At 36.1% G+C, this 22,301-nt stretch overlaps 1 protein-coding gene across 1 annotated transcript; it reads left to right on the top strand.

Annotated features, from left to right (window-relative positions):
• Positions 1 to 921: 921 nt before the first annotated feature.
• ACTR5 (actin related protein 5) lies at positions 922 to 20,853 on the top strand. The gene is made up of 9 exons (XM_015827048.1): positions 922 to 1,305; positions 4,704 to 4,933; positions 6,746 to 6,915; positions 8,881 to 9,098; positions 9,430 to 9,612; positions 11,239 to 11,361; positions 18,147 to 18,286; positions 19,526 to 19,658; positions 20,260 to 20,853. The coding sequence occupies exons 1-9, from the start codon at positions 922 to 924 to the stop codon at positions 20,515 to 20,517; spliced, it is 1,839 nt and encodes a 612-aa protein (XP_015682534.1). The 3' UTR covers positions 20,518 to 20,853.
• Positions 20,854 to 22,301: the final 1,448 nt, after the last annotated feature.

Raw genomic sequence — 22,301 nt, 5'->3', positions numbered from 1 at the left:
TATGTAGTTCGAAATCCCGCTACTTCAGTAAAGAGAGGTTTTGGACATATATGCTTGCATGTGTGAATAGAATAGAATAGAATAGAATAGAATAGAATAGAATAGAATCTGGAAGGGACCTTGGAGATCTTCTAGTCCAGCCCCCAGCTCAAGCAAGACAACTTATACCATCTCAGACAAATGACTATCCAGCCTCTTCTTAAAAACCTCCAGTGATGGAGCGCCCACGATTTCTGAAGGTAAGCTGTTCCACTGATTAATTGTCCTCACTGTTAAGAACTTTCTCCTTAATTCCAGGTTGCTTCTCTCTTTGATCAGTTTCCAACCAGTTTCTTGTCCTACCCTCTGGCGCTTTGGAGAATAATTTGACCCCCTTTTCTTTGTGGCAGCCTCTCAAACACTGGAATACTGTTATCATGTCATCCCTATTTTTTCTTTTCTTTAGACTAGCCAAACCCAAGTCCTGCAACCGGTCTTCATGTTTTAGTCTCCAGGCCTTTGATCATCTTAGTTACTCTTCTTTGAACTTTTTCCAAGGTCTCAATATCTTTTTTGTAGTATTCCAGGTGTGGTCTCACAACGGTTTTATAAAGCGGTATTAATACTTCGCGTGATCTTGATTCTATGCCTCTGTTTATTCTATGCCTCTGTTCAGCAAAATGGCAAATCACTCTTCTAGTCTAAAGCGATTTTTCTAAACTTCAGGAATTTTAACATGCTAGTTGGGGGAATTCTGGGAATTGAAATCCACACATCTTAAAGCTTCTCTTCTAAAGAAAAAGCGGAACCGGCGATGAGCGCAGGTTTTACTGGTCTCCATGGTGATTCGTCTCGGGAACGGAACACTCCATTGAAGCCTTTGTTTCGAGTCGGAGAAAAGACGGGGAGGGACCTGACTGGCGGCAAATTATTTCTCGCGCCATGGAGGCAGCCGGAGGGGTGTTCCCGTTCCGCGACGTCCGCTGGGACCCGGACCCGATGTTGGACGCTCATGCGGCGGTGCGGCTGCCGGCTCCGGTTCCTCTGGTGCTGGATAACGGTTCGTTCCAGCTGCGTTTGGGCTGGGCCTGCCCGCACGCCGCAGTGCCGGGCGAGCCCTTGCTCCAGTTCCGCTCCTTAGTTGCTCGAAGTCGGGGAGCTCGCGGCGGCGCTGGCCCGGAAACACAGGTGGGCAACGATCTGGGCAGCCCCGAGCCCCTCCGATGGCTCCTCCGCTCGCCTTTCGACCGCAACGTGCCTGTTCAGATGGAGCTGCAAGAGCAGCTCTTTGATCACGGCTTCCAGCGCCTGGGCGTCTCCTCGCAGGTAAGGAAGGCAGAACTTGCGTGCCTGTTGATTCAGCCGCGATAGATGAGAAGCTTTGCACCGGTTTTGACTCGCAGCGCAGTTGTGATAGAGCTAACGGCAACCGCTAGCGTAGATTTGCCGGGACGTCAAGGAAATGGAGTCAGCGGTGACATTTGCACCGAAGGCCTCTCTGGCTCAACAAAATTTCCTGCGAGGGGTCCATGTATTGCAGTGTTTCTCAACCTTGACAATTTTAAGGCATGTGGACTTCAACTCCCAGAATTCCACAGCCAGCATTGCTGGCTGTGGAATTCTGGGAGTTGAAGTCCACATGCCTTAAAATTGTCAAGGTTGAGAAACACTGATGTATTGCCTCACTAACTGATGTTCAATAGAATTCATTCCTCAGTGACTATAAGTTCAGTAAGGCTGGAACATACAAATCAGTGACTTGGGTAAGACCGGTAAGTGTCCTTAAAACAGCAACAACAAAATATTCTTCCAAACACATAAGGCTTTTCTTCAGGGGTATGGGCTGGTCAGATAGCAAAAGCAGGAATATAGAAGTGGGCTCTGAACTACAGATATGTATTCAAGATCTGAAGGATTATGTGTATTATATATTAAGTATGTTCACCACCTTGAATTATATATTTAAAAGAATGCATAAAAGCATTATCTTGTTAAAGCATGTTTGGAGCATCTTTTGTATATGTATAGAACATAACATTACATTTATAAGGGTTAAATGAAAAATAACACCCCCTTCTCTAAAATTTCAGTTTAAATAGGATGCTTTAATAAATAAGGAAAAGACATCTTGAAATGAGCCAGTTTGGTCTAGTGGCTAATACAACAAGCTAGAAAACTGGAGACCATGAGTTAAAGTCCTGCTTTTGCTATGAAAGCCAGATGCATGACTTTGGGCCAATCATTTCTTGTTGTGGGTAAAATAGGAGGAAAGTATGTTGGACATGTTCACTCTCTTCAGATATTTGTAAAAATAATACAGGTGGGATACAAATATATTAATAATAAATGAACTCTTTTGTAACCTGCATATACTTTTCCACATAAGCATCTGTTTGCTACACTTTTGGGAACAGTGGACAAACTTCTTAAAACTGTTATTGAAGAACTCTATCCTGGTCTTGATGGTCCTTTTTGATCTTTTCATTTGAGTCAGACAAACACCCATGAGATATTCCTTTCATTTTCCAAAAAGGTAGAAGTTGCAAGGCACCAAATCTGGACTATATGGCAAATGGTATAAAACAGGGAGATCAACCTTACAGTTACTATTACTTCCACCTTTTGTATATTTGGTTAACTCAAGTGGTAAGCATACCCTAACATTCCTGTCTTCTATTTCTCCACAACAGGTAGATTGGGATGAAATAGAGTGATTGGCCCAAAATGTCCTAGATTCTAGGCCAGCACCTTAACCACTACATCAAGTTGGCTCTTGAGTGGCTTGTGGGGTATGAGGCCTGGCATTGTCACACCTTCTTGTGCTTCTAAACTCCACTTAATTGTTGTTTCAAGGTGTTGAGTGTTGCAATGTAGAACTCCAAGTTGATAATGGTGCCAGTTTCACCATGTGAATAATACCATTTATATTCCTAACACCTGTACCTGAGTTTTCCTGCTGCAACCTGGACTTAGTATTTTTCTTTTCCTCAAAGGTAAAGCTTTATGATTTGTCAGGAACCAACCCTATTTCGGTCATAATAATAGGCTCATGTTATTGTAACAGCACAGGTATTAATAGTGCTATGAAGAAATTCTTTACCTTTATTTTCATAACATGACAATTGCTGACAGCTGTTGAAGCTTTCATCTGTGCTATCATCATGTAAAAAACCCTCTTGCATGAACTTAATGGTATTGAAAAAGTCAAGAATGTGACACATGTTTGTGGAAAATGCCAAACTTGACAACAATTTCTCTTTGAGTGATTCATCAGCTGCCCTTAATTACTTCATATTTTCTCATATAAAACACGATGGTTGCTGCCACGGATTATCTGTTTTATTTTTGGTCACATAAATCAGCTCTTCACTACCTTTATATTTTTTGTTCCAGTGATACGTAGTACTAATGCCCACAGTTAGCATCATGAACAACCTGCACTCATTGTTCAATTTCATTTGGAGGGACCATCAATAGTCAAAAAATTGAATCAGGGCATTGCTTAAAGTTCAATGATCATTTCTGTCTCATAAACAGCAGCAATGCAGTCTTTTCTCACACTTTCCCCCAAATGAAGTGAAAGAAGAGTTGCTAAAGAATGTGTCAGAGCTTCTAGTACACCAGTGTGGCCATCTGTGGGCAAAATATAATGTTGGAGGCATTTGTTTTCATTCAGCCCTTGTCTTACAGGGCTGATCTGCAAAAATCAGGTAACCATTAGATGGTGTCAAATGGTTGAAATTGTTTGCAGGCTAGAATGGGTAGCCCAGGCATCACACTTAGTTTGTAGAAAAGAATACAGTATATATATATATTGTATATTCTGCACCTAAGAGAGGGGAGAATGAATGATAGCATAAATTATGTGGAAATGCACGATTGTCAGTCCTTGGAATTAGACACCTTCCAAATCATAAAAATGCTTTTTCCCTTTTGGTGTATATTAAATATTTTTACAAAGAGCTCAGGTGCATATTGTTATCCTAGCATCTTAACTCACAAATCCAAATTGTTCTGTAAAAAATAAAAGTAGTACCTGAGCCTTGGGCAAAAAATGTGCTCTCAAAGAGTTGGAATGAGATTAGAGTTATATTGTGCATGCATTTACCCGGTGATTAAATTAATGGAAACATGCAAATGCCCAGTTTGCCAAATTGCTAATCTGTAGAGTAACTTAGCCAGTCCAGAGCCTTTGTGAACAAAAGTTTAATTATGAAACATTCCTATTTTCAAGAAAGAGTACATTATTCAAGTAGCAGAACAGCATAATTCTTGTTTTGTAAGTGTTGCATATATAAGAAGCACTTAAACTATTTTGTTGAATGGTGCATAGAATCTGCAGTATGCAGATTACACTTCTACAAAAATACATTACTTCCATATTTATTAATGTATATTTTAGATTTCATATCTGTGGAAGAACACATAAGTAATAATAAGTAATACTTAGCAAGATACTATGTGTTGGGGGTTATGTCATTTCATGTAATATTAAATTTTTAAATCTCTTAATCACAGGCATTTGTAATAAACATCAATGACATCAACATGATGGCATGTGCATCATGAAATCTAATGTACATATGTTTGTCATGTCATTTGACGATGTCATAGTGTAGAAGTGATCACTTTATCTTCCTTCACTGTCCCTATGTATGAGCATGGCTTAAATCTGTCTTGTTGAGGATTCACAGATTGTCACTTCTATCTTAATTTTGTTGTAGGGCTGTGTTGACCATCCAGTTGTGATAACAGAGGCTGTCTGCAACCCTCTCTATTCAAGGCAAATGATGTCAGAGCTCCTGTTTGAATGTTATCAGGTTCCAAAGGTTTCTTATGGTGTGGATAGCTTGTACAGTTTCTATCATAACAAAAGGCAAGGCTGGCCTTGCAGTGGTCTCATAGTTTCTTCTGGATACCAGTGTACTCATATTTTACCAGTTTTAGATGGCAGGTGAGTTATTTCTTATATACCTATAGAATTTAATTTTTCATGAATTACGAATAATTACCCTTTTTTGTTGTGTGTGCAATTTAAAGTTCTGGCCTGGGTTTTGGGATAGTAGGTGCCTTGATAAATAACTTTCACTGAAGAATGGGCAGAAGCCTGACTCTGTCCTCCTGAATTCTTTCATTGATCTTTGATAGAATTAGTTAACATGCTTTTCTTTGTTATATTCCTCATTGGGACTTGGGTGCTAATACTTGGGTGTGAGTTCAGTTCTATAGGAAGTGTGGAAGGCTGTGTTTTGGGAATCTTTGCCTTACTTCTTCCGCATCAGGTTTTGAGATATCTATAGGTTTGTCTCTTTTTTTGTATACATCTTTTTAATATTTACATTAGAGAACTACAGCTTTTTTTTTCTTAGGATGCACCATATATATGGCATATATAATCACCTTGAGGTGAGATGGGCAGTAAACAAATTTAATAAATAAAATAAATATTGATGTCCACACTCCAAAAGTGGTGCTGGAATGCTGAGGGGTCTTTTGAAAGGGAGTTCAAAAGTTATGTAAAATGTGTGCTGTAATGCAAATTACTCTATTGCTGCTTAAAGAAATTCCCCAAATGAAAAAAAAAGACCAACATGTTTTATTTTGTGTACTGGGGTGCAGGAATGAGGTGCCTTTGATCTCAGACTATCCTGATGGGTGACATATTGTCCTTGTTGTTATGCCCCAATCTACATGAACATGTTAACATAAATTAGAAGTATGAGTTGACAGGTTGGCACAATGTCATTCTTTTTTTTCACCTTATTTCAAGGAAGTAATGGAAAAACCCTAGATAAGCCTTTGTGGGCAATTTAGGTTTAATGGGAAACCGGCAACCTTAAATATGCACTAGATAAGATTGAAATCTGCATGTTAGAGAATGTTCTCATCTCAGTGTATAACTAAAGGGTCAGTTTAGCTATTTGGAGCTCTCCTATAGTTAGTAACTTTATTTGCATTATATTCTGCTAAACATTATAATGGTTTCTATGGTTTTGCCTTGGTGTGTTGTATAATGTAGCCATTGAAGTTTATTGAACCTTTATTGAATACTCATTGAATAATTATTATTAAACTTGTATTGAATAAATATAGCCATTGAAGTCTATTGAACAGTGTTTAGAGTATTGTTATGATATAGCACAATACATGTAATTTTCAAGATTAGCAGTGTATTTATTTAAATAAACTATACTTTTTTAGTTATTTAGTTTGAATATTTATGATATTCAACTTCATTGTTATAATCTATTGTGCTAAACATCTCAGATGGTACAAAATATGGCAGTTAAAAATACTTAGAAGAAACTAATTTTCATTCTTCTGTTCTGTATCGCTTACACTGGCTGCTTATCATTCTTCTGACTCACTCAATTTAATGCCCTGCCAGAGGGTGAGAACCAAATCAATCCTTTTTCTTAGTTGTCTTAAATCTCTCATGTAGCCCTTGGGGAGTGGATTAAATATAGTTTTCTTCTATTCAATTGGATTCTCTCTCTTGAATAATTTTTATTTTAAGCATAATTTATTTTTTGTGTGAATTGGGATATTTTAACTGTATTTTAATTATTTCTGTATACACAAGTAATGAAAATTTCTTAAGACTTTCCACTGTATGGGTGAAAACCAACCAATGTTGATGATGAGAGTGACTGTGGACATGACATAAATGGCCTACTTGAAAAGTCTTTAGAACTTGGGTTCTAATAGAAAGAATGAAACTGTTCTATACAGCCTAATGTTTCCTCCATTTTTTATGAATTGTTAGGTTAGATGCACGAAACTGTAAGCGTATAAATCTTGGAGGAAGCCAGGCAGCTCTTTATCTCCAGCGTCTCCTGCAACTGAAATATCCAGGGCATTTTGCTGCCATCACGCTCAGCCGTGTGGAAGAAATACTCCATGAACACAGCTATATCGCCGAAGATTACAAAGAAGGTAAGGCATTGCTGTCAATTGTTACCATGCAGCTTTATTTCCTTTGTGTTATCTGATTTTGTAAAACACAGTATTTGGCATTCTTAAAAAAAGAGAGTAAATTTTATATTACTAAAGAGATAGGAAAGTATCTAAAATTGCAGGTTGCTTTGATCTTGTTTGCAAATCTGAATAAGGCATTAGAACATATGTAATTATTACAGCATCCAAAACCATAATATTTTAGTTTAGTTCCATCAAGCAATAGTTTAGTAGCACTAGCTTTTCACAAAAAGCCAATATCCTTTTAATCAAAAGAAAATAGAAATTAGTTGTAACCAGGAGTCTTCTAAACTAAATGGGAGAGCACAGTTGGTTTTGGTTGGAGTTGCATTCCATTAAAGGGCCAGGTAACCCTGCTGTGTAAATCAGCCACAATGGCTTATTTCAAAAACACAGTTAAATAAATGATGTCTTAATATAAATGCAGCCAATGTAATTTCAGTGAATAGGATAAAATAACCACAGCCTTATCTAAATAATATAAATCTTTTAACATGCTTTGGTTTCATATATCAGGAATTATTGCAACAAACTGTGAAATGGTTCTTCAATCCAGGAAGTTCAGCAAACAGGGTGTAGCAGCTAAATACATATTCTTGGGTAAATCAACAAATATATTTAGAGTAAATAGAGATGAAAAATGAGTTCACTGAAAAATTGTGTTTGTATTGTAAAAACAATCACCAATATACTGCATGTTGTTATATGTTGTTGAGATTTTATATTTTAAGAATAAACATAAATCCAAATGATTAATATAGTAATACTGGGATTTTTTAATATTTTTGTTTAACTTACTGTATATCATTAGTGATTTGATATACTTATATTGTAAAATATACAATATGAAAAATTGTAAACTGCCAAGAGTCTTTCTCATAATTAAAATATATATAATTATAGTGTATAAATTAATATTTTATTTTCGAAGTTTTTTACTTTCATCATTGTTTAGATCCAACAACATAATTAGAGCAGACTTGTTGAAAACAGTGGAACTTAAGCTGGACTTAATTAATTTTAAGTGTTGACTTTGGTGGATGTACTGTAATTATGCTACCAATTGGATATAAGATACTTCACCATCCTAAAATCCATTTGAACTCTACTTTTGGCATTATTGGAAAGCTGTTAAAACATGGCTGTTCTAACAAGTCTCTAAAGATTAACTACTGCACTTTTCTGCCATCTATCTGGCAGCATGCTTTTTTAAAACTTTGAAATGTTCTTTTATTAGTGTCATGTTGTTAATTTATGATGTTGCTCAGCTATGATTTAAGTTTGTGAACTGCCCAGCAATGTGGAGTTATGCAATAAAACACCAGTAATAATAATAAAGCACAGTGGGCCAGATCCATATTTGATTCCCTTGAAATCAGTGGAAGAACCTACTTATGACCTTTTATTTGAGATCTAAGAAGGACTAGTTTAGTTAGATCCTAAACTGTTGAAGGTGAATGAATCATGCTATTTGATTGGCTTTATAAAAGCCATTTTATAAAGAAAATGGGAAGAAGTGTTTCTCTAATTTTTATCATACCGATTATTAAGTTTCATTAATACGTGCTGTTTGCCTTTTCTGGCCTCTTGGTTTCCATTGGAATTTTCTCAGGAAATAGTATTTTGCCCTGACGTTTCTACTTTCCAATTTCTATTTTCTGACATCAGATAGATACAAAATTTCCTGTTGTTTCTTCTCTTGTGTGGATTGGTGCAAGATCTATCATAAAAGACATGTAGGTTTTCCCACAGCAGGTAATTTATTTATGTCTCTCTCCTATCATCCCTTCCCCCCAAAAAATCCTACTTCGCTTTTCCATAATTTCTCAGGGCATTTGCATAGGAGGTTATTGATTATCTCTGAGCAAAAATTATTACTATGATTTAAAAATTAAATATCAAATATTAAAAATATTTGAACAGAGATGCATAAATGGCGATCACCTGAATACTATGAGAACAATGTGCATAAGATGCAGCTGCCTTTTTCAAATAAGCTCCTCGGGAATACGGTAACGTCTGAGGAGAAGCAAGAGCGACGGCAGCAACAACTTCGAAGGCTTCAGGAACTTAATGCTCGCCGTCGAGAAGAAAAGCTTCAGCTGGATCAAGAGAGACTAGACAGGCTTCTTTATGTTCAGGTAACTCAATTCACTGCTGGAATTGTAGTTTTAGTTTGGAGGAAGTGAAAAATGAGAAGCTGAGGGAAGATTATTCTTGGAATTGTATTCTCAGTAAAATATTTGTTCTCAGAGTGTCATTTTCATATTATTTCAAGGAAGGAATAAAAGATGTTACACGATTGCCAGCAAATAACAAGTCACTTATTTAAAAATCAACTTGCTTCTTTTTTCCAAACAACAGATGTAATTTTCTGCAAGAATTGCCTTAGTTATAACAGAAAATAGATGGTGAAGGTTAATGATTTATAGCAGGTTAACAGTAGATTCTTTTTAATGCTTCCTTTCGTAGGAACTGCTAGAAGATGGTCAGGTGGATCAGTTTCACAAAGCATTGATGGAACTGAACATGGACTCTGCTGAGGAACTCCAGTCTTATATCCACAAGCTAAGTTTGGCCATTGAGCAAACTAAGCAGAAAGTCCTCCAGGCAGAAGTTAGTGTTGAAGTGGATGTTGTGGACAGCAAACCAGAGGTACCACATATAGGAATCAAGATATGGAAAACAGTTTCAAGACTTTGTTCTCTTGGTTGTACTGCAACTTCACACAAGTGTACACATTTCTCTCTCCTGCTGCTCTTTGTTTTGTCATCTTTAATTCTGTTCTTAATTCATTTGCAACATGACAAGACAATGGTAGTCAATAACTTTTTTCTGAAAAACAAATGTATTCCAGTAGGCTTGGAGAGTTTTGTGTGTGGGGGAAGCATTCTTGAGAAAAACTGATTTATTCACATATTAAATAACGCCTATTTAAGGCCAAAAGATCAGAAGATAAAGCCTGTTTAAGTTGGAAGTGTGACAAGTTTCTCTTTTTACTATTGTTCCCAATCGCTCATGTTTCACTATCAGAAAAAGCTCAGGACACTGAAAACAGGTGCACATTAGAACAGACAGTGTAGTAATGATTGAAGAAATGGGAACAAAGTAGGTACATACACGCTCTATTAGTTCTGAGATATTTAGTTCAATAGGTATACTTAGCAGAATTGCCATCACTGAACCTTATAAAATAGTTTGTATGTACAAGGATTCTTGCTAAAATTAGAATCATGCAATTGCTAGAACTATTGTGTCAAGTTATGACAAAAGGAGTAGAAAAAAGTAGGATGTGACCATGAACATAAATGTATGTGGATATTCATGGGTAGCTAACAGCTTTGCAGGCCTCATTCTGAGCCTTTGTTTTTCATAGCAGCTAAATTCCTTTTTTATTATTGCTATATATCTTTCAAGCAATACATTTTTAATGTGTGCAGTTTGCTTACATTCAAATGAATGTTTAATATCTATTTTTATGTAAATTTTTATTTTAAGCTGTGAGGATTACTTTTTTCATATTTGCCACCTTTAAAATAGTATATTTGGAATGCAATTGAAAAAGTACATTCTTGGAATGGAATTCCCAATCCCGATGTTGCATAATAGCTCTAAATAACTAACCATAGATTTAAAACCTAATCTAGTAAAGATTTACTTGATAATACTTTCAGTCACTATGTATGTGGATTCATACATTAGTTCCTTCATATTCTTTTGTGTTGTCGTTTGGGATGATAACCTCCAGAGTCTCTCTATGAGGGAGTTGGTTGGTTTTAAAAAATGATATAAATAAAATAATAACTAACTGTTGCAGCTAAAAGTTCCAATTTTCTAAAATTCCTATCTTAATTGGCTAACAAATGTTTATTTACCATGGTTGGATGAACAGGAATGAGTATGAAATATTTAATGAATCTACTGGTGAGTTTAAAAATACAACAACTTGAGGCATCTTGATAATTAGGTTAACCCTCTTAGAGACTGCTTGAAATGAAATGACCACAGTTTGGAACAGAGGAACAGTGCTGGAACATCGAGCTTGTCCATTTAAAATAATTGGAAATATGAAAACCTGCTGTCAAAGACTTTAGTGTGAACTTCACTCTGAAGGAAATAAGATTTACTGAATTTGGAACTTTAAGAATAATTGCCTTTTTTTTCAGAAAAAAAGGAAAGGTATTGGTTTAGTTAATTGGTTGCAACACCTTTTAGAACTTAACACATATCTTATGTGTTTTGTTTTTCTTGGAATAACTTGTAACATTTTTTTCTTCCAAGATTCCTGACCTTGATCCAGTGGGCAGTGAACAATCCATGGAAGATTTAGAAAGTGTGAATGATTTTGACCCTTTATTTGCTGAGGAGCAACCTGAAGTTGAAAAACCAGTTACCACAGTACAGGTTTGTTTTTAAGTAGACACACTCTCAATTTCAGATAAATATTTGCTTACTTGCTTTCTGAAATCCAGTCAGTTACGTTGGAAGAGATGGGTGGCATATAAGTTGAAGAGAGAGAGAAAGAGGGAAGGAGGAAGGAAGGAAAGGTAATGTTGGATAGATTTTTTTTTCTTCATAGTAAAGTTGTAACTGTCATAATCAAAAACTGTAGAATTGACAAACTGAGATTGTGTTTGGTAAGAAAGGCTTCCTGTCTTTCTAAATCCTATTGAAACAAAACTGAAATTTCAATTCTGCGTGTTGAAAATGAATTCTATTAAACTCTATGAAATTTTCTTCAAATAAACCTCTGTACGATTCATCTAAAAGAAGTTCTAGGTCAGCCGTTCTGGGAAATAAAGAGAACATTGCTAAATCACAAACAGTGTGCCTATTTTGTTAAAAAGTTTGGTGTTGTGGTTAAGGTGTTGTCCTAGAAAGCAGGAAATGTGAATTCTAGGCCTTCCTTAGGCATGAAAGCCAGGTGGTTGACTTTGTGGAAAAAAGGAGGCAGGAGAATTAGGTGTGCTTGCCAGCTTGAGTTATATATAAAAAGGCAGAATAAAAAACTAATAATGACAATAATAAGAACGGTAGTTCATGGGTAAATAGGCTAAGACTCCAGGGCTATATGGAACTACTGAATCTCATCTTTGGAGATATCAGAGCCATCTCTGATTGCTGCTTCTGAAAATTACTACCATTCCCACTCTTTGAAATCGGTACACTCAAAATCTACAGTATAAGCTCTCATATAAACTTATCAGTGATTTTTTTTTTTAAAAAAATCCACAAACCACTTCCAGACTTCTAGCCTTGTTCTTTTTCCATCGTCTCCATTGTGATGCTCGGCAACCTTAAAAGCTAAGGGCATTCTCTGACCTTTGAAAATTTATCTGGATTTATTTGTGGCTTTCTCTTTTGATATCTCTGTGGCAGTTAAGACTTTTTTTTAAAAAAAACTTCAATTTGTCTGCCAGTGCAAGTTCTAAAAGCCCAACTACATTGGAAGAACAGTTTTCCATAGCTAACAGTTTAGTCACAGCTGAAGAATGCCTGTCCTCCAGAAAATAATTATCTTATTTCCTGGTATTAAAGTTAGGTTGAAGGGGAAAAAAAACTTTTGCAGACAAGGCAGTAGACATCCTTTTCTTGAACTTTATTGTTGGACAATAAAGAGGCTTCTTTGTGGATGTCTTTCTGTACTTCCTTGCATATGGAAATTTCATAGGAAATAAGAAATTGCTAGATCTCAAAGAGCCTGCTTGTTTCAAAAACAGTTTGGTATAGTTGTGAGGCTGCTGATCCAGAAAACAGGAGAAGGTGAGTTCTAGTCCTGCCTTAGGCGTGAAAGCCGACTGACTGATCTTGGGTAAGTCACTCTCTCTCTCAGCTCAACCAATCTCACAGAGTTGTTGTTCTGGGGAAAATAGGAGGAGGAAGTATTACTATGTATGTTCACTGCCCTGAATTATTTCTAAATAAAGACAAGATAAAAATATCTAAATAAAGATATTAGTAAGTAAGTAAGACAAGAAAATAAACCACTCAGGCTGAAAGTTCTCTCCCTTTCAGTAGCTGCTCCTGAGAAGGTAGGGGTATTTTTGCATGTATTTATATGTATTTATATCCCACCTTTATTTTGTTTTGTTTTTATAGAGATTTTATTGGTTTTCTTTTGCATACATATGTTAATTTTTCCAATCAACGAGCTGTCTGGGGTTAGCTATGCTAATACATATTCGATTCTTAATCCTTCATTCTTTCCTCTAACCAACAATAAAATAAGTCCCAAGTTTGGTAATAGTCTGTGTCTTCTTTATCTTTCAGTCTCATAGTTAATCTGTCCATCTGTGCACATTCCAATATTTTTCTGATTATTTCTCTTCTGATGGCAATCCTTCATTCTTCCAATATTGCGCAAAGATTATTCTCGCTGCTGTAGTGATGTGTAAAATTAAATATAAACTCTGCTTATTAATCTTTTCAGGCATTATACCTAGTAAAAAAAGTTCAGGTTTAAAATCAACATGTTCACCTAATATTTTTTCTAACCACGTATGTATCTTTTTCCAATAAGCTTAGCTTTGCCACATGTCCACCAAATGTGATAGTACGTGCCTGCGTTGTGTTTACATTTCCAGCATCTATCTGACATATTTTTAAACATTTTTGCTAATCTTGCTAGTGGCAAGTGCCATCTATGAAACATTTTATACAAGTTTTCTTTATATGAAGTTGACATTGTTAATTTGTAATTTCTCTCCCATAGCTTTTGCCACTTTTCTAGTTCTATATTATAGCCAAAGTTTTTTACCCATCTTATCGTTGTTTTTTTAACTTGTTCACTTTCCATTTCCAAAATTAACAAAAAATTATACATTTTCTTAATTAATTTCTCATCTGAGGTTAACAAAATCTTATCAAACACAGTTTGATCTTTATAGAATCCATACATTTTCACATCTTTTTCATATCTATTTTGCATCTGTAAATGTGCCCACCACGACAGGTTGATCCCCTGATTTTCCAGTTCTTGCTTAGATTTTAAATTCCCATCAATATTTAGAATATCTCTATATGCCCATATTTTTTCAAAGTCTACCAATTCGGATGTACAAATACCTCCATCGTTGATAACCACCCTGGAATTTTTAAGTATATTTTAGCTTTAATTTTTTCCCATACTGTTAACAAGGCATTTCTTATATAGTGATTTTGAAAATACTTATGAGCTCTATTTTTCCCATACCATAAGAAAGCCTGCCACCCCAATTGTAAATCATGTCCCTCTAAATATAACAACCTTTTGTTTCTAAGCATTATCCATTCTTTCACCCATGTTAAAACAGATGCTTGATAATACAACACCCATTCCGACAACACAAATTCTCCATTTACCTTAGCGTCTTGTAGTGTTTTCATCTTAATTCTAGCTTTCTTCCCCTGCCAAACAAAGTTCAAAATTAATGAGTTTAAATCTTGAAAGAATTTTTTTCTCAAGTTTTATCGGAATTGTTTGAAATGAAAATAGAATCTTCGGCAGTACGTTCATTTTTACTGTAGCAATTCTTCCTAATGACAACTGCAGATTTTTCCATCTTTCCAAGTCCAGCTTTATTTGTTTCAATAGTTTTGCATAACTTTTATTGACGAACATTTGGCCGAAAGATATATACCTAAATATTCAACTTTTTTCACTATCTGTACCTCTGTTTTCTCTAGCATTTGCCTTTTCTGTTTATCTGGGAGATTCTTAACTATTACCTTAGTTTTTTCTTATCCCATCTTTATTTTGTATAGCTTAAGGCAGCATACATAATGCTTACTCCTTCTGCTTTCTCCACAATAACAGTCCTGTGAGTTGGATTGGGCTGAGACTGGTCCAAAATTATCAAGTTGGCTTTCTTTGCTAAAGGAGGATTAAACCTCTATTTTCACAAGAACTGCTGAGCTTAGAGCTTCACAGGATTTTTGTTCACAAGGACAGGTCCAATGTAATCCTTCTGCTGACTTTGTCAGAGCAGTGGCCTCCATCTTGCTATGCTATTATTCAGTTCATTGAATTCCAAATGCAGTACAGGTACTCCTCACTTACCAACCATTTATTCAGCAACCACTCAAAGTTACAACAGTGCTGAAAAAAATAAATATACAGCCCATTTATGACTTTCACAATGTCCCTCAGTAACATTATAGCTATTACAATCAGTTTGCATTGCCTTATGCCTGACATTTGGATTTTTTCTCCCCCCCCCCTTGCAGAACAGAAAGATTGGAGATATAGGAATGGCAAGAAAGTAAGTGGCTTGTTTCTTTTACACATTGAAAGCAACACAATCACACTTGTAGACCTGGGCTGGGAGCTGTAGGCATGTTACACAGTTTACAGTACTCTCTTGAAATCTTTTTTTCACCAATCTCTCTGCTCCACAAGAGGGAAGAGGAAAAAAGCAAGTGATTTCTATATGCAATCTCTTCTTTGCCTGACTCTTTCCCCTCATAAGGTGATTGTACTGGCAATAGGAAAGAATATTGTGAGCTGTTTGCATAGGATGCCCGTGGCTCTGAGCCCTTGGCTGCTGGCGCTATCACATTGCTCTTGATGTGTAGAAGAGCAAACAGCTTACAGTACTTCACTGGAATCTCTCTCTCTGCAATCGCTTTGCTTTGTGGAGGAGGGAAAGAAGTGATTTTTGTAGATAAGTCTCTCCTTTACCTGACCCTTTCCACTGCTCATGCAGTTGCATTGCTCTCAATGTGTAGAAGACTAAACAGCTTTACTCTCTTGAAATCTCTCTCCAATCTCTGCTGTGCCAGGGATGGGGTGGGAGGAAGAGATAAGCATAAGTGTTGCCTCAATCATATTAACAGACATATGTTTAGAAAGCAATTCGTCTGCTGTTTTCTTCTGTTGAATCTATTTGTATGCAGTTGAAATCAGAGCTGAAAGTCTCAGGGCAGCCATGCCTCTATAACTAGATTTAATCATGTTGGCTATGTTATGACATCGTGGATGAATATTTTTGAGTCCTGGTTGGTGAACATGGAAGACAAAGGGAATTTCCTGTAATAATTTAACCAAAAACAACTGTGAAATCGAGAGGTTACAAATGATGTCTGGTATGAAGGAAGTACTGGGAAACATACTAGTTACGTATGTGTGTTCCTGCCAAGGGAAAAGTGTCAAAATGTCAGGAAGTAGAAGCAGATGCTGTGAGTAAAAGAAAGTAATTCAGTGAGAAATTAGTATTATTTCTTTGTTATTTCAGTACTAATATAAATACTGTAACGTTTAATATTGTTATGATGCATGCTTTTATTATTTTTCTCATTCTGTTAAAATAATGATTTTGTGGGGAAAAGAAGGGGAGAATATAGTACCTATACTCCCCCCCTATAGTTTCAGTTTCCTCTGTCCTTTTTTCTCTTTATTTCTGGAGTGAGAAGGGATCTGACAGACAAGGAAAGATGCCTGGAAAATAGAGGGCAACCATAACAAGTGAATTATTTAATTTCTTGCTTCTGGGATAGGTTGGATTTATTCCGCTCAAAGGCCTTTGCCCTTCAGCAATCTTGTTGTGATTGTTTCTGTCTGAATTAGGATCACCTTCATTTTGCTTCTTGTAACTTCAATACTTTTAGGGCACAGCATTGCTGTTTGCTTTTTACCATTTTTTAGCTGAGGACATCATGAAGCAAATGGGTTATTCAGTTTCAGTTGAAGGGGCACAAATGTTGTGTGTAGCAGTCAGAAATTCATTTGGTGTAACTTTACCCTGGATATTTCAGTGGCAGTAACATTATTAGGTACAGTACTTTTCCTGCATTTCAGCCTTACAGCTGAGGATTTCAAAGGCTGCAATTCTATTCTTAAATGCTGTGTAAAACACACTGTGAATTTCTGCTTGTCACTCAGCTGTTAGCTTTTAGATGGCAAAACATATAGAATTTCAGCCATAAAAATGTCCACTTAGAAAAGACTGGTAAGCAAGGGAGAAACTAAAATAATGCAATACTAATTCTAAAAATATAGATTGAAATTGCCTTTCCCCAACTTACTGTTCTTCAAATATGCCAGACTCACTTAATTTCCAGACAGAACGGCTTTGGAAGACATTGCAATTTCTCTAAATAGTATTAAGATTTAGCCATAGCTTTTGTGTTACAAATCATATCTTTTCAGTACAATCCAGGGTTATCATATCTGATTGCTTTTGGATCATGCTTGCTCTGTTGTATTATTTATATTGCTATTGTCCTTTTCTTCAAAGGCAGAGATAAGATTAAAAAAAATCTGTCTTAATTTGGCAAATAAGAGTGTAATGTTCCTGTATGTAATTTTTAATCTATAAGACCAGGTCTAGTACCAACCTTATAGTTTTGATTCAATTACTGTAATCCTGCTTCTGAATAATTTTTATTGACAGAGAAGAAATATTTATGTAATTGTTATATCTAATTTTCTAGATATGTAAATACCTTATAGTGGCTTCCAATTAAAATTGTCAGGTAGAAATGTTCACATGGTAAGATTTTCAAATTTTCTTTGCAACAAATTATTTCTGTCATTTTATTAAATTATTGCACAAATCAGAAACAGGCCTGCAACATAGCTTATCCTATCAATGCCTTGCAAATTAGAGCAAAGAGATGAAGTTATAACATTGTCATCATTATCACAGCAAGTGAATCATCTTGTTCTGTAAGGGAAATTTAAATCTTCTGGTAAGACCCAAAACTAAATTAACAATCCAAGGAGTTGATTTTTATAAGTTCTTAGTGCTGTCTAATTATGAGCACGGTTAAAGATGCTAATGAAGTTTTGGATAAATTATTATGTTGTGTAGCAGCCCTAGTTTAAACTACTTATTTCTACAGCACCACAACAGACATTTAAAAATATCATTCCTTCCTGCAAATATAGAAACAATGAGAAAAAGGGGGAACACAGCATGTGGGGGAAATACAGAAAGATGTAAATGCAGGCCTGGCTTTTCATAACATCCCAAATGACTAGGTAGAAGGTGTTCTTGAAGAGAAGCCAAGCAACTCAGTCCAGTGCAGTGGACTGTGTTCTCAAATCTCTCTCTTTTTTGCCATCGGGTAGAATGGCTATGAACAGACTGCACTGTAAAAAGAAAATCCGACATGTATGAGGGAAGGAAATAAAATACACTGATAAAGTGCTTTGAGAAGAGACAGTATATTCTAAAGCATTGTTCTCCTGAATCTTCATGTTTTTACAGCCCGTGTTTAATCTGGCAGAGTATCATCAGCTCTTTCTTGGCACAGAGAGAATCCGAGTTCCTGAAATTGTCTTTCAGCCATCCCTAATAGGAGAAGAACAGGCTGGGATAGCAGAAACCATGCAGTTTGTCTTGGACAGGTAAAAGTACAGACTTCCTGAATTCCTAACTTAAATAGATGAATTTAAGAATATGTTCTTAGTTCAGAGAAGGATGTTTGGAATAATACAGTGAGTTTACATGCACTCAACTAGCTTTGCCTCAATGTGTTGTGCAAACCCTGGCAGTTGCATTCGTTCAGCAAATCGTGGTTCTATTAATCATGGATTATAAGTTAGGTGAATAAATGTGGTATTTACTTATTTATTTTCAGATTAGTTTTCATACTATTTTTTAAGTAAGAGAAGAGGGTTTGTATTTGCAGGTTCTGAGAAAGCCAAGTTACACATTTAGCAAAGCATTGTGTGGTAATATATGCTTTGTAAACTACTCTGAGCATAACATGGGGTATATTTCCAAGAAAATATATAAGAGTAGTATAGAAATATATACTTGATACCTTTGGTGACACTCTGCTGTTGTGTAAAAATACTGTTCAGGGTGTCACTTTTATAGCAATTGTGTTTAGAAGTTGTACTAGACTGGATTAGTGCTACATGAAAAAAGTGAGACCTACCACAATCTCAGGCACACTTATTTCTTTCAGGTAAGGAAAGCAGAGGAAGAATGGGGAATAGTTGAAATCTGAGGTTCATTATAACCACTTACAGTTATTATTTGCCATTGCAACTGATGAAGAAGAAAGAAATTACGTTAAAGAAGCTTTTATCATCTGGGAAGATTTTATAAATCAGGAAAAAAGAAAATAAAAAAATCAGACTTTGATTTAAAAAAATACTTGTAGGCCTAAAGTTGAGAAGCAATTTTTGTAGCAAACATGGAATGAAGTATGCTTTTTTTCCCTGGGATCCTGCAGCAGCTGCAGAGAACAGCCACAAGGATCCTAAGATTTGATTACTTTAAGGTGCAAATGAGTGCCATGTTGCACCCTTACATGCTCTTTAGTGCCTTTTTTTATCTTTGAATTCTAAGCATTGCACTTCACAGCTTTATACTCTGGAAGTCTTTAAAATTTAAGCCAATCTGGGTGCCCTTTAACTTTCTGAATTTTCAGCAGTAATCACATGGGCTTCACATAAGCGTCTGAAAAACCTAGGTTAGGAAGGGTGGTTTAGCTTGTTGTAGAGATATGTAGGTAATACTTCAGGGGAAAGGGAACTAAGCTATTGCTTACACACTGGCAGATTCCTGTGTCTGTTGTCAGACAAAAAGAGCTTTAAATGTTTTAATAACTGGGTTGGTTTTTGTTTCTTTTTTAGATATTCTAAAGATCAACAGGAAAAGCTTGTCCAGAATGTCTTCCTCACTGGTGGAAATGTGATGTATCCTGGAATGAAAGCTAGAATCCAGAAAGAATTGCTTGAAATGAGGCCATTCCAATCATCCTTTCAGGTATAGTATTGCCTTTGCCACAATTGAAGGGGAAAATTCAAAAGTTTTATATAGTGAAATATTCAGCATTGCGCCATCAAAATATGTTCAGATTTTGTATGCTATTTATTTATTTAATTTCTGTGCTGCCCATCTCACCAAGATGTGACTCTCGGCTGGTATTAATACAGATACTGCAAGTAGCTTCCTAAAAGCATTCAGTTGGCTACCTAAAGAAACAGATGGACATTTGATTTTATCCAACAGGATTTTAGTGTGTATACAGCAACTGACAAGTACACAAATAATTAAAGTGCAAATATAAATGATGGAATGTTAAAAACCAAAGCCATTAAAACCTATTATATTCACAGGAACATAAGAACATATTTCAGGAAGAAAAAAAATTCCATAAGAGGGGAGTCCCATAGCCACCTCCCTAGGAAAGTGAAGACCAAAGAATTCATAAAGAGCCATTCTCATGAAAACCTATCTATCCCTTCCAAGTTCATCTTAAGAAACAGGCATTTCGTGCAAGAAAGGACAATTCTCGAAATTATTTCTACCAAATAGTTTTGCTTATAAATTGTCTCTATAGTGTGATATTCTTGTTGCCATGCAGGTGCACCTTGCTTCTAATCCTGTTCTTGACGCATGGTATGGAGCTCGGGACTGGGCCCTGGAGTACATGAACCGTGAAGAAGGCTGGATAACTAGGAAAGATTACGAAGAGAAAGGTGGAGAATATCTTAAGGAACACTGCGCTTCCAATGTCTATGTGCCTATCCGGCTCCCAAAGCAGGCTCCACGGACTGCTGAAACATCATCGTCAAATAAAGTGCCAGGGACTGCCACAAGCAGCACCTCTGAGCAGACGTGATACATATATTATTCTTGGACGAAGGATGTTGCTTTCCAGAACTACAAGACAGTCTACAGAATTGGATTTGCATTTCAAAGACATGTATTGGGCATCTCAGTCAAGGTACTTCTATATCTAAAAAGACAGCTAAGCTTTTTCTTTTTCCTATGGCGGTAAATGTTCAGTGTAATATGTTTGTGGTTGCCATGGGAAAAAAGGGACTCTACATCAGTTCTTGGTGTAAAAGAAACAAAATGAATATTTCAGAGAAAATGCTCATTAGCCACATTGAATCAAACATATAATGTATTTTATATTAATAAATTGTTGCCAAGGCTGAAGGTAACATCAATATCTTGTCTTGGGTTTATTTCATTTCATTGTTAATATGTCAATATAATAATTTCAAGGGGGAAAGTAACAGTACTGAGTTTCAGGAAGAACAAGTATTCTCAAAGAATACTCATGTATATATGTAGCGAAAAATGCAGCACTGGCAATGTTAGTCCAGAAGAGGGAGCATTATCCAAAAAAAATGATATTTAGGAAGAACATAACATTATCAAAATTACAGTTTTCAGGGATGTGGAATGGTGTAAATGTCTAGCTATCTTTTCTTAACATATAGGAGATTTTTAGTGACTTGGCATTATAATGAATCATAATAAATCATTCTTACCCCAAAGAGCAGTTTAAACATGCTTCAAGTAAAGCTCCATTCTTGGTAGCCATGTAGTGTTTTCAGCAAAGATTTGTCCTAAATTCAGTATCTATTGGGGTGGGTTTTTTAAAAATTTCTATTGTCTTCAATGGATCAACAATTTTTCATTATACTAATCCTTAAAAATCTCATCATTCTTTCAATACTGAGCAGCAAAAGTCCATTAAATGTTACAGTAAAGGATTAAAGTAAGTGATAACAATATGAGAGGCAGTTTTGTCTAGTGGTTAAGGCAGGGGTCCCCAATCCCCGGTCTGTGGACCAGTACCGGTCTACGGCATGCCAGCAACCGATCCGTACAAACAAGCAAAGCCCCATCTGCAGGATGTAGGCAGCATACAAAACCACGCACCCTCCGGTCTGTGGAAAAAACCTCTCTCCAACGTAACCGGTCCCTGGTGCCCAAAAGGTTGGGGACCTCAGGGTTAAGACACCAGGCTATAAATTCAAGTCCTGCCTTAGCTGTGAAAGCCAGCTGGATGACCTAGGGCCAGCCATTCTCTTTTAGCCCAACTCACCTCTCAGGATTGTTGTGGGGAAAATAGGAGGAGGAAGATGTGTTGGATATGTTCACTGCCTTGAGCTATTTGTAAACATAATAAAGGAGGGATACACATAAAAAATAAGTAAAATATCTATTTTAACCCTGATTAAATAAACCAACTTTATATTCCTTTTAAAAATCTTGATTTTTAGTCACTTCAAATAATGTCCCAGAACTTCATTTCTTTTAATTTTTTTCTTGTCCCTTCTCAAAAAATTCTTCAAACAGCTTGTTTTGTAAATCCAATATAGGAACATTAATATTAATATTAATCCAGGTCCAGGTTTGTATGTCCCATTTAATTATAAAGACATCAGCTGGTTTGTTTTATAGGCCCACTATAGCATTATTCTTGTAGCTTGACATTTTTAAATCCACTTTCAGATCAGTCTCAGTCTTCTTTCTGGTAAAACCTGTTCTTCTCCCATAACTCTTAAACATGTTGAATGTTAAAATATTTTGCTCCATTCTATATTAGATCATCTTGGGACAATTGTACAGTACACCTGAAACTGTTGAAGCTGGTCTTGAAGGCAG

Source organism: Protobothrops mucrosquamatus, unplaced genomic scaffold, assembly GCF_001527695.2.
Source record: "Protobothrops mucrosquamatus isolate PMUCROS unplaced genomic scaffold, P.Mucros_1.0 scaffold3459, whole genome shotgun sequence".
Taxonomy (NCBI): domain Eukaryota; kingdom Metazoa; phylum Chordata; class Lepidosauria; order Squamata; family Viperidae; genus Protobothrops; species Protobothrops mucrosquamatus.
This window is presented reverse-complemented; position numbering and strand designations above follow the sequence as displayed.

Excerpts from the sequence above, each read along its gene's own strand:
- ACTR5 (XM_015827048.1), top strand. The coding sequence starts at position 922 with ATGGAGGCAGCCGGAGGGGTGTTCCCGTTCCGCGACGTCCGCTGGGAC. Across the intron at positions 1,306-4,703 it reads GCCTGGGCGTCTCCTCGCAG|GGCTGTGTTGACCATCCAGT; the intron begins GTAAGGAAGGCA and ends ATTTTGTTGTAG. Across the intron at positions 4,934-6,745 it reads TTACCAGTTTTAGATGGCAG|GTTAGATGCACGAAACTGTA; the intron begins GTGAGTTATTTC and ends ATGAATTGTTAG.